The following is a 12,888-nucleotide window of genomic DNA, read 5'->3' as shown; positions in this document are numbered from 1 at the left end:
GTAGCCTATTATAAAAAATAATTTAACATCATGTACTTTAAGAAACCACACAATTTAATCCATGAGGTGCATGATTTATTCTCCTCAAACTATCTGAAATAAAACAATGTGATTTATACAGTTTAAAGTTGGTAATGCGTTTTTACATAGATCTAAATTATGCCTGGAGTAATAGAGTATTACACATCATACACAGAAAGCAAGCTGAAAATAAATTATTTCCCTGTTTGGTTGTTATACTAAATCCAAACCCAATTTTGCCCTGGAATAAGCGTAAGGAAAATGTTAAATTACAATTGGAAAGAATATGACGCCACACCATTTTTAAATATCTACATTTCAGTGCAATCAGTACAATATTTTAAGCTTTACTGGCTAAACATAAATAAGCTCACGGACTAAACCTGTGGTACATCAATCAGCACTCTCTACCCTGAGGCATCTCTATCATCTTCTACATCTAGCTACTGTACTGTCTGAGTCCCTTTAGTACACATGCACCATTCCGTAGAGGAAAGTCCAGAACAGCACGTAAGTAAAGAGGCCGCCCACGAGGCCCCCAATAAAAAGCAGACGTCGAGATTTGAAGCACTTGTTCCACCGGCGACCGGCTTTGAGAATCAGGAGCAAGGACAGCAGGAAAGAAGCAAGGAAATAGAAGATGAAGCCGTAGAGTCCGGCCAGGCCGAGGATGCCCGCCGTGGCCCCGGAGAGCGCGGACACGGAGGTGCGGCAGTAGTCGAGCACAGCGTTGTTTCCTCTGACGGCCACCTCGCTGATGAACTGCGGTCCCTCGCGTTTGGCTGCTACCGTGGCCATGTTGTGATGTTAAAAACACGCTGAGAGACAAACCAGGAGAGATATGAAATACAGATCATCGTATGAAGCCGAATTAAACATCATACTTTAGAATCCCCTTCTCCACTTACCGTTACGATCAAAATAGAGATAAACACAAAATCACGCTTCTGCCTCCGTCATTCAAGAAAGCATCGTTTACATTAAACGCTTAAACATCATAAGCTATACGTTTAAGTCTATATTTCAATAAGGAATGTATCATTCAGGAAAATATCACAACTTTGGACGAAGCACATCGTGTGTCATTCTCAGTCAGCCATTTTCTCGCTAAGCATCATGGGATTTTTAAATGAAAATCAAATTCAAAATTTTATTTAATCCTTATGACCGACTTGTACTTGACTTCAAGCAGTGACATATCTATTAATACACATTTGAGTGTAAAATTTTAAGCAACGTTACAGTTTAAATAAAGTCTTATATCATTTGCCTTTAACCCACTCTACGGGATCCGCGAAGGCTCAAAAACGGTGATCGAAAGTAGGAATCATTTGCAAGAATCGGTTCTTTCAAACAGTTCGCTTCAAAGAGCTGATTGAAATGAGTAATTAATCTTTGCGTAAATGCGTATTTATATCACTGCATGTTTCCTGACATTTCATGTAAACACCCCAAAACGAGTTTGTTTCTTTTATATGTTTGTTTTGTATTATTATTGTTTGTTTTTGTTCTTTATAGCATATTTGTTCATATAGCATACTGCAGTTATGTACTTAACTAAATACTATATTATATAACTGCAGATAATGTAAACATATATATCTTAAACTTTTCTGCAGTTTTTGTGTCTTTTTAATAATTCTTATTAAAATAAGAGCGTTTATCAAAGCGAAAAATACGGCTTCAGTCCGAATCATTCAGAACAGTTTGTGAACTTATTCAGTGAAAAGATTCAAAACAACAACGACTCGTTCACCACTCAGACATCTCTAGTTCGGATCGTGGACAGCTGGAAGCTAATACATTTAGAGCAGTTTTATTTTCGATGTAGTTAAATGGCATATAACGTTACTGCACATCTCTTCCTGTGTCTGCACAAGAGTAGTGATTTCTTTAGAGACCATGGCGGTTTGTTCTCGGCATGGATCTGGGCACCACATCAGTAAAAGTGGTGCTACTGGAGGCGCAGTCAAAGACAGAAAAATTAATTTACATATCACCTCAGTGATAAAACTCATGGATTCGGACGGCAATTAAATCACCAACTACCCCCTGTAAATGGTGAAAATCACTTACGTCCCCCTGAGAGACAATTACCGTCCGAATCGGGCTAAAGACAGTAAGAGCTTCCAGTAGGGGTTCCCTACAAACTCTGATATAAGCAGCACTTCAGACATACATGTAGGTAACAGCACTTTGATTAAAGCGGTGGCACTCAAAAGATACTCTATACTGAAAAATTAACCTCCCTCTGTCTCTCATTTGATTTTTTTAAAGATATATTTATATTTTTATAATTTAACTAATAATGAACTTTATCAGCCTACGAACCCGTTTGGGAAACCCTGATGTATTGTCATGTTTAATGCATTTCATGTTGTTGAAAACAAGTATATTTTCTTTCTCTTTGTATTTTTATATCGATATGGAACTAATTATTATTTTATTTAAATGTGTAATGTAATAGAATACGTTACTAATTAAAATTTTCATAATGTAATTTGAAATTAGAAACGGACTACAATTTGTAAGTAATTTACCCTGTATATGTATGGTACTTTTTGTTAGTGTTGTTTAATGTGCTCTTTGAAACATACTTTTTATTTGTTGTTGTTGATATTAGGCCAAAGAGCAGGAACCTTCACTAATAACCTCCGCTCTGGACCAATGCATGGATGCTTTACCTAAAGACAAGCTGAAGTCAAGTGCATTGGAGTATGTGGACAAATGAATGGCATTGTGTTGTGGAAATCTAAATCAGGTTAACATTGAACCACTACTGAAAGTGCTTTTTGCATTGTGGTGTGGCACTGTGGTGAAGGCACTCATCTTCAATTATACATAATTGGGATGGTCTCGATAACTATACTGTCATTCATCTCTCTCTGTTAGGCTGTGAATGGCTAAGTGAAGATCGTGAAATCATTAGATTCATTCCTAAAGACGTCAGTCAGCTGATAACCTGGCAGGACAGGCGCTGCAGTGCTGTCTTCCTTACCAAAACCAGATTCCCACCTGAGCATGGCAACTGGCTTTGGTTGTGCCACCATCTTCTGGTACATGAAACACAGGTAGAATTCCTCTCAAGATTTAAGACTAAATGATTTCAGCAAAAAATCCAATTGTTTTGCTCTGAAATAGTTTTTTTTAACAATACGTCTCTGAATCAGGCCAGAGTTCCTGTCGGATTTCAGTGATGCAGGCACTATCCAAGACTGTGGTCTCCATGCTGTGTAACCTTGACAAATGTGTCATGACTGGACAAAATGCTGCCAGCTGGGGCTACTTCAACACAACCAACAACAAATGGAACACACAAATGTGAGTCAAATTAGATATTATATTTGTTTTAAGAGCAGTTTACTAAGGCTGCAAAACAATTAATCGTTTTATCAAAATAAAAGTTTGTTTACATACTATATTTGTGTGTATTGTGTATATTTATTATGTATATATAAATGCACACACACACATACAGTTGGGCAAAAAAGTGTTTAGTCAGCCACCAATTGTGCAAGTTCTCCCACTTAAAAAGATGAGAGAGGCCTGTAATTTTCATCATAGGTACACTTCAACTATGAGAGACAGAATGGGGGGAAAGAATCCAGGAAATCACATTGTAGGATTTTTAATGAATTAATTGGTAAATTCCTCGGTAAAATAAGTATTTGGTCACCTACAAACAAGCAAGATTTCTGGCTCTCACAGACCTGTAACTTCTTCTTTAAGGCTACGTCCACACGAAGACGGGTTTCTCTGTATACGCATACATTTTTTACCGTATAGGCATTTCGTCCACACGAAACCGGCCTTTTCGAAGAGTGAAACCGATCATTTTTGAAACCGGGTCCCAGGGTGGATAAATTTGAAAACGCCGTTTTCATGTTTTCGTGTGGACGGCGAATCCGTATATTTTCTGAAACGATGACGTCATCAGCCCACGTCTCGCCCCTAATCAGACACCGCTACGTCGCATAACAGCGACAACAATGTCAGACTACGTGCCTGTGTTCGTGCTGCAGAACCTACTGAGCTCATTAGTTTTATTAAAGCAAAATCTTCTGCTTTGTGTGTTAGTTTATATTCAGCGCGCAAGGTTTACGCACATGGTCCAAGTCTTCTTCTCTGTTTTTTTGTGTATCTCTGTGGCAGAACTACAGCGCCACATATTGGTCTGGCATGTGTACTACATCGTTTTCAGTCGGTTTCAGTGATTCCGTGTGGACGCAGATATTTCCTGAGACGACTCTGTCCTCCACTCATTACCTGTATTAATGGCACCTGTTTGAACTCGTTATCAGTATAAAAGACACCTGTCCACAACCTCAAACAGTCACACTCCAAACTCCACTATGGCCAAGACCAAAGAGCTGTCGAAGGAACAAAATTGTAGACCTGCACCAGGCTGGGAAGACTGAATCTGCAATAGGCAAGCAGCTTGGTGTGAAGAAATGAAGTGAAGTGAAGTGACATTCAGCCAAGTATGGTGACCCATACTCGGAATTCGAAACCCATTTAACCCATCCAACGTGCACACACACAGCAGTGAACACACACACCGTGAACACACACCCGGAGCAGTGGGCAGCCATTTTATGCTGCAGCGCCCGGGGAGCAGTTGGGGGTTCGGTGCCTTGCTCAAGGGCACCTCAGTCGTGGTATTGAGGGTGGAGAGAGCACTGTACATTCACTCCCCCCACCTACAATCCCTGCCGGCCGGAGACTCGAACCCGCAACCTTTGGATTACAAGGCCGACTCTCTAACCATTAGGCCACGACTTCCCCTATCAAATCAACTGTGAGAGCAATTATTAGAAAATGGAAGACATACAAGACCACTGATAATCTCGATCTGGGGCTCCACGCAAGATCTCACCCCATGGGGTCAAAATGATCACAAGAACGATGAGTAAAAATCCCAGAACCACACGGGGGGACCTAGTGAATGACCTGCAGAGAGCTGGGACCAAAGTAACAAAGGCTACCATCAGTAACACACTACGCCGCCAGGGACTCAAATCCTGCAGTGCCAGACGTGTCCCCCTGCTTAAGCCAGTACATGTCCGGGCCCGTCTGAAGTTTGCTAGAGAGCATTTGGATGATCCAGAAGAGGACTGGGAGAATGTCATATGGTCAGATGAAACCAAAATAGAACTTTTTGGTAAAAAATCAACTCGTGTTTGGAGGAGAAAGAATGCTGAGTTGCATCCAAAGAACACCATACCTACTGTGAAGCATGGGGGTGGAAACATCATGCTTTGGGGCTGTTTTTCTGCAAAGGGACCAGGACGATTGATCCGTGTAAAGGAAAGAATGAATGGGGCCATGTATCGTGAGATTTTGAGTGAAAACCTCCTTCCATCAGCAAGGGCATTGAAGATGAAACGTGGCTGGGTCTTTCAGCATGACAATGATCCCAAACACACCGCCCGGGCAACGAAGGAGTGGCTTCGTAAGAAGCATTTCAAGGTCCTGGAGTAGCCTAGCCAGTCTCCAGATCTCAACCCCATAGAAAATCTTTGGAGGGAGTAGGGATGGCTCGATACCATAATTTTGGCTTCGGTACGATACCAGAATGTAGTACCTCGGTATCGATACTAAATTGATACCATAGGTGACAAATAACCAGCCTCAAAAGATAAGTGAATTTAAAAAAATATATTATTAATAATAATAATAAAAACAGATTCATATGTTAATACCTTTGTATCAAACTGTAACAAAAAACCTAAAGGGAACATAGGTTGCATTTTTGATGTTGGAGAAAAAAAAAAAAATAGGCTAACTGAAGTAATAAGATAAAAATATATTCAAATCTTATCTTTTCAGTGCAAACACAGTGCAAACTAACATAGGTTTCATTTTGAAGAAGTTAGAAGAAAAAAAAATAGCACTGAAGTTGTGCAATTGATGCAACAAATGTTGCTTTATTGTAAAGTGTTATTCTAACAGTCAAAGTAATCATGTTATTATTAAATCATGTTATTATTTCTCTCTCTCAGATTGTTTTCAGATTTCAGACTCAACCAAAGAAAAAGCATTAAATATAAATCTCACTCTCTCACTTGCTTTATATTAGCGGTCGGCAGCGCGTCAGAAACATTCCCTAAATATCATTGATACTAAAATTAATATAGCAAAACTCTTGCTCAATTCATACCCAATTAAAATATGATTATATGAAATGCAAGTGCATGTATTACGTGACCAAAACTTCATTGATTCTAGCGTGTCTCTCATGCACATTTGCGCTTACTGTATTACATCTGAATGTGCGTTGATCAGATGTAAATAAAAGGTCAAATGGTGTTAAAATATTGCCTATTTCCTAGTCGTTCACATTATTTTGTCCAAGACCTGTAGTTATCATTATAGTTATCATCTTTGGTGTGAATGGGTCATTACTCTTGACATGGGAATTCTAACTAATCTAACTATGATGTTTAATATTACATTTACTCTGTGTAGAACTGAATGACTGTGTTAACATGAATTGACTGTGTGTTTATATGCCCTCCAGTCTGAAGGATGCAGGTTTCCCTGTGCAGCTCTTGCCTGTCGTGGTGGAGTCCGGAGCTGTGGCTGGTCACACTTCCTCTGAGTGGTACGGCATGCCTGCTCACACAGCGGTCGGGGCGGCGCTAGGGGACTTCCAGTGTAGTGTCTACTCCTGCATGACTGACAGAGGAGATTCAGGTATAGTGTGAATTAGATGCCTCTTTTTATCTTTGCATACAACATATTATGTTTTCCTAATATCAGTGACTTGGTCTATAAATGACCCACAGTGTTGTTGTCCAGACTGTTGTAGTTATGTCAGCTCAGCTACAAACAACAGTCATTATGCTGTATACTCATCCTGAGGTCAGTTTGTGTTTACTAGTTCGACCTTCAGGTGGAGATGTTATGCGACCACAATGAGCACATTTAGACATGGCAGATCTTGTACTCAGATTTCAGCGTCCTCTCTCAAGAGCAGGGCTGCTGTTGAGACACTGTCTGTTTTATGGGTTCTTGTAAAAGAGATATTTTTATGCTGCAGCTTAAGCTTAAGTTAAAAAGAAGGCTGTATGGTATTTTAAATACTTACACCTAATTTCTATCTTTCTTTTTTTTTATTTTGTCTTTGTTCAGCCATAAAATGTTTTACACTTTGTCAAAGGGTTTATTCACCATATATAGATGGTCTGGATTTCATATTTAAACACTTTCCTGTTCACAGAAAAAAAATCATTTTCCTGTACACAAATACATTTAGATATATTTTCTTTTTTATTATTACGGCCCAAGCAAGTAAGGCGCAGGGCCCTCTTGTTTTTCCAAGGATTTCTTTTTTTTTTATGTCAATTTTTTTTGAAAAATCATGCTGTAAATTAATTCATTCTCCTCCAGGAAAAAAAACAAGTAGTTCACACCAAACTTTGTCAACATGATGCCAATATACTGAAGATGTTAAATTGCTAATGTCACTCTGGCTCTGTGTATGGGGGGGGGATGGATGAGTGTGTTTGTTGAGGGTGAGGAAGTGGGTGAGAGAGATAGAGAGAGAGAGACTTTTAAACATCTCTTTAATCACTAGAAAAAAATCAATCAGTATTTATTTATTTATTTATATTTTTTGCATTATAGCTTAAGAAATCTCTTAGGCCTTATCTGTTTATGTCAGTCTTAGGGACAAAAAAAACTAAAACAATCCAAGAAGCAGTTAATTTGTAGGGCACTGACAACATAATTTTATATAATTAGGTTAATAAATGTTAATTACAACAACAAAAAATCTAAAGATACATACACGTTTCATACATACACAGATAATTTTTTTATAAGACATCCTGTGACATGATATTCATCTGAATTGACATCATCTCATGAATGTAACAATAAAACAGTTCAGCGCACAGATGAAGACTAAGATGTAATGCAGGCAAAATATTTCACAAATGCTTATAGATCAATAAAACCTTTAAAAATGCTTATGAATCATTAAAGGTTTAGGTAACACTTTATAATAAGGTCTCATTTGTTAACATTAGGGAATGCATTAACCAACTTGAACTAACAATGAACAATATATTTTTACAGCATGTTAATTCTTCATTGATAGTATGAACTAACAATTAGTGATGGGTCGTTCTTGAACGATTCGTTCATCTTTAATGTGACTCGGGAAGAAAGAGTCGTCTCGGGGAGTTATTCGTTCAGTCGCGCATGCACAACATCCTATAGGTTCTGCACTGAATTTGTTCACCTGTTTCGAGTCTTTGGGTTTGAGTCATTCGTTCATCACGTGACAGCCTCATAAGCTAAACCTAAAAAAGACTTAATAATAATAACCAACTCTTTAGTTTATTACCTTTGTTCCCACATTCAGTGTTATGGAAAAGAACCATCGTGACAGAAATTTGCACATTTACAAACTGTAAGAAATAAAAAGCTACAATTTGAGACCAGAAACGCATCACATAACTGTAAGACTAAATAATAATAATAATAATAATAATAACTATGCAGCTGTTTGTAAGGAAGGTTGTAAATGAACTCATTTCTCTATCCAATGCTGTCACGTCACGTGACAAAAGAACGGAACGACTTGAAAGACTCGAGAGATGAACTAATCAATTCTCTTTCCGGCTCAGACTGCATAGGTTTCGCTTATGAGGCTGTCACGTGATGAACGAACAACTCAAACCCAAAGACTTGTGAGATAAGACCCAGGTAATCAATGAATTATATTTTTTTCTGTTTCTTATACCATTATAGTTTTGTATTGTTTGTAGTGTGATCAACGTTTGCATAAGTAGTGTTAGGGAAGTAGCACGTAACATTTTAATTATATTTTGCTAAAATGAACGAAATGACTCGAAAAAAAGATTCGTTCATTTTGCTGAACGAGACTCAAAGGTCCGAGTCGGTAAAATGATCCGAACTTCCCATCACTACTAACAATGACCAAAATATTTTTTTACAGCATTTATTAATCCTTTTATTGTTAGTAAAAATAATCATGTTCAAAAGATACAACTTTAAATTTTAATAATGTATTAATACATTTTGGACTTAAAATTAATTAACATTAATAAATAGTATATAATTATTGTTGAATTATTATTAACAGTTAAATAATATAGTTTTTAACATTGGTTAATTCACAACTAACATAAACTAAATATGAACAATATATTTTTACTTTATTTATTTGTGTTAGTAAAACTTATTAATGTTAGTTCATGGACAAGTAAATCGTTAAAAAATGCTTATAAATCATTAAAAGCTTTGGTAACACTATAATAATGTCTCATTTGTTAACATTAGTAAATGCATTAACTAACATGAACTACCAATGCTAAATATATTTTCACAGCATTTATTAATGTTTGTTGATGTTAGTTAATCAAAATGTTAATTCACAGTGCATTAATGTTAACAGATAAAATTTAAAATCTTAATGTTTAAGTTTTGAATATTAACTAACATTAATAAATACTACATACTTACTGTCCATGTTAATTAATATAGTTAATGTTAAAAACTGATACCTTATTGTAAAGTGTCTAGTAAAGAAAAAAGTCATTCAGAAAGCCTTAAAAGAGGTCTTAAGGTCCAAAATTGTTAGGAGTACGGACGAGGACTTTTAAGGGTCTTAAGAGTTTCTTTAGCAGTGGAGAAAATGGATAAAACATGAAGAGGGAGAAGAAATGTGTTGCACACAATGCATGACAGTGAGTTAATAAGACTACACATTAGATCATGCAGGGATCATGTTTGTGGCCGATCTTATTAAGACATGCTAACATCTCAGACACCGTGAAGAAATGCCATAGCGCCAGAAATGGACGTAATCACTACATTAATATATTTGGCAACTGGAAAAATGCAACTATGCAGCAGTGATGATTTGGGTCTGTTACAGCACTTATTAGGCTATGTATCTGTTCATTATGACCGCATGGTAAATAAAAAATAAAGAATATATATGTGTGTTTGTGTGTGAGAAAGAGCGAGAGGAAAAATTACGCCTGTAATTTCAAAGTGAAAGCTTATAATATACCCTACTCTTTTATTTCCTTCTTGACAACCAACCAATCACAGTCTTCAAAAGACTGTGTCATTCCTAGCAACGGGGTCGGCCCCGCCTCCTCACTAAGATAAAAGTTTTTGTCTTTTCCTCGCTCAGAGTTGCTCTCAGATTGGTCCTGAATCACTCTGCCTCATTTAGTTCGGTTGCATCGCACTAGAGTGTTTTCCCTCTTGGTGCGGTTCGTTTGGGCAGGTGAGAAAGCAGCAATCGCACTCGGGTGCGCACCAAAAGCGGACCAAACAAGCGTACCGAGACCGCTTTCAAAACGAACCCTGGAGCGGTTCGTTTGTGGTGAGAAAGCAATCCGACCTCAAACAGACCCAACCGCAAAAAGAACTGCGCATTTTTGGACTAAACCCGCTGCCGTAGTCAGCTTCGCTGTGCATTATAGGATGAGGAAGTGTTTGTTGACAGTTTGCAGTTTTGCATGGCAGGTCGCGGACAAACTTGGGGTTGTGAGGAGGTGCGGAGCCTCAAAATAGCAGTGTGTGGCCTGCTGCATTTTACTCCTGTCTTTTGTTTACTTCCGGGAGCACCGTCGGAATTTTCCCGCACGCTCTTTCTGACCAATAGAAAAGCAGTTTAGGGAATGCGATCAAAGACACATCTAGCCAACAAGTGAAGCGGATGTTGTCACGTGACTGCATTTTGGGTCGTTTCAGCTGGTTCGGACCAGAGCAAACAGTGTGGTGTGAAAAGGAACCAAAACGGCTAAAAATAGCTACAATGTATAATTTTTTGCCTTTGGTCCGGACCAAATGAACCGAACTACAGATGTGAAAGCACCCTTAAGCTAAGACTCCTAGTTAGAAATGTTTAAGCTGAAATAGGAGCTCTCTGAGAGGATTCTTTGAATCTTTATGAACACGGGCCCAGATCTTTAATGTAGACATTTGTGCCAAGTTCACACAAGCCGTGGATAATTCAAGCATTATAATGTCCTGAAATTGTATCAACCACTTGTACATATCCAGGCTATGTGGTGGAAGCTAGTGTTGCGCTAAAAGTTTTTTGCAGATGTTAAGCCAGCCAGCCAAACAGTTTTTTGTAGCTTAGAGAAATTCAACAGAGAATCTTTACTCAGTAATAATATAGAGGGGTTCACCGGTATAGGATAATCAATCATTTTCAAGATATTACACACCTCACTCCAAACGTTTTTTACTTTTTCACATTCCCAAATCATGAAAAAAGGATCCGAGTTGTTGGTCAGGACATTTATCACAGAAGGGACTAAAGAAGAAGTCGATACGATGTCTTTTGAGTGAGGTCCAATAAGTTCTGTGGCAAAAATGATAATTAATCAGTTGGTGATTGGGATTTTTTGATGAAATAAAAATGTTCTGCCATACTCCCAGTCCGTAACACCCTCCACTTGTTCCCAAGTACACTGTATAGCTAAGCGTTTTGTTGTAGCCTCTAAGGCCTTTCTGTACACATTTAGATATATTTTCTGATGTGTTGTACAAGAATTTAAGATATGTACTTTATGCTATGTCCACATCAGTGTTGTGGACTGTAGCATTTTCACTTCTGCACTACCGTTCACAAGTTTTGAAACAGTGAGCTTTTTTTTTTGCTTTTTTTTGAAAGAAATGAATAGTTCTGTTGGGCATGGATACACTGAATTGATCAAAAGTGACAATTAAACTTTTATGCTACAAAAGATTTCTATTTCAAATAAATGCTGTTCTTTTGAACTTTCTATTAATTAAAGAATCTTTAAAAAGGATCACATTTCCATAAAAATATTACACAGCAAAACTGTCTTCAGCATTGATAATAATAAGAAATGTTTCTTAAGCAGCAAATCAGCATATTAGACTGATTTGTGAAGTTGATTTCTGATGCTGAAAATTCAGCTTTGTCTTTACAGGAATAAATTACATTTTAAAATATATTATAATAGAAAACAGTTTTTTAAATTGCAATAATATTTCACAATATTACTTTTTTTAACTGTACATTTGACCAAATCAATACAGCCTTGTTGAGCGTAAGAGACTTCTTTCAAAAACATAAAAAAATGTCACCAACTCCAAACCTTTGAATGGCAGTGTACATAAGGCATAACATGCACAAATTAATTGTGACTTATGTTAAATCACTAGTGATGAATATGAGCACTTCAGCCCAGCTGACGTTCAGCATGCCTGCAGAGTTCACCCCTCCAAATTCTCCAGACCCCCTCTCTCCTGTTGCTTATTTCCCATACTTGCATGGCTTCTACCTGGCAGTGGCTGCATCACTAAATGGAGGCAATGTCATGGCTACCTTTGTCAGAATGCTGGACTCGTGGATGAAAGAATTTGGTAAATCAACAATTGTTCAATTTTTTATTTTTATTATTTTGAAATCAAGTGTGACCATTTTATATTTTACTATAGTAGTCTTCTTGTTGCATGTTTTTGGTCCTCAGGTGTATTCTTATCTTAATAATCTATTTCTTGTATGTTGATTGGAAGTAAATGAGTCCAGAATCTTCTCCCAACTAATCCAGTCTGCTCTGGCACAGCCTAACACTGACCTAAGCGTGACCACAGCGCTACTAGGAGAGCGGCATGACCCCACTTCCAGTGCCAGTGTCTCCCAAATCTCGCCCTCTAACTTCTCTCTGGGTCATGTGACTCGTGCTGTGTGCAGGGGTATTATTGAAAACATGGCCACTATGATGCCCCCTCAGAGTGCAGGCTGCTGGGGTGAGGTGTATTATTGGGAGTGGCAGTGCTCTGTCATGTAACACAGTTCTGCAACAGGAAGTAGAGAGAGTGTATTTACATTTCCTGTAA

General features: G+C 37.8%; 1 protein-coding gene and 1 pseudogene across 2 annotated transcripts; one reads left to right on the top strand and one right to left on the bottom strand.

The window, feature by feature from the left end:
* Positions 1 to 62: 62 nt before the first annotated feature.
* LOC306870413 (ER membrane protein complex subunit 6-like) lies at positions 63 to 1,070 on the bottom strand. Its single transcript, XM_079417669.1, has 2 exons — positions 930 to 1,070; positions 63 to 839 (listed from the first exon to the last, which is right to left on the bottom strand). The coding sequence occupies exon 2, from the start codon at positions 817 to 819 to the stop codon at positions 487 to 489; it is 333 nt and encodes a 110-aa protein (XP_079273795.1). The 5' UTR covers positions 820 to 839; positions 930 to 1,070; the 3' UTR covers positions 63 to 486.
* Positions 1,071 to 1,424: 354 nt separating this feature from the next.
* LOC306869471 (sedoheptulokinase-like) lies at positions 1,425 to 12,888 on the top strand (annotated as a pseudogene). The gene is made up of 9 exons (XR_013785818.1): positions 1,425 to 1,463; positions 1,919 to 1,999; positions 2,158 to 2,202; positions 2,645 to 2,782; positions 2,914 to 3,092; positions 3,192 to 3,342; positions 6,542 to 6,717; positions 12,211 to 12,548; positions 12,579 to 12,888. The product of XR_013785818.1 is annotated as a sedoheptulokinase-like (transcript).

The sequence above is a fragment of the Barbus barbus genome (genome assembly GCF_936440315.1).
Source record: "Barbus barbus genome assembly, chromosome: 5".
Classification (NCBI taxonomy): Eukaryota; Metazoa; Chordata; class Actinopteri; order Cypriniformes; family Cyprinidae; genus Barbus; species Barbus barbus.
Note: the sequence above shows the minus strand (reverse complement) of the source record. Positions and strands in the feature narration are given on the sequence as shown.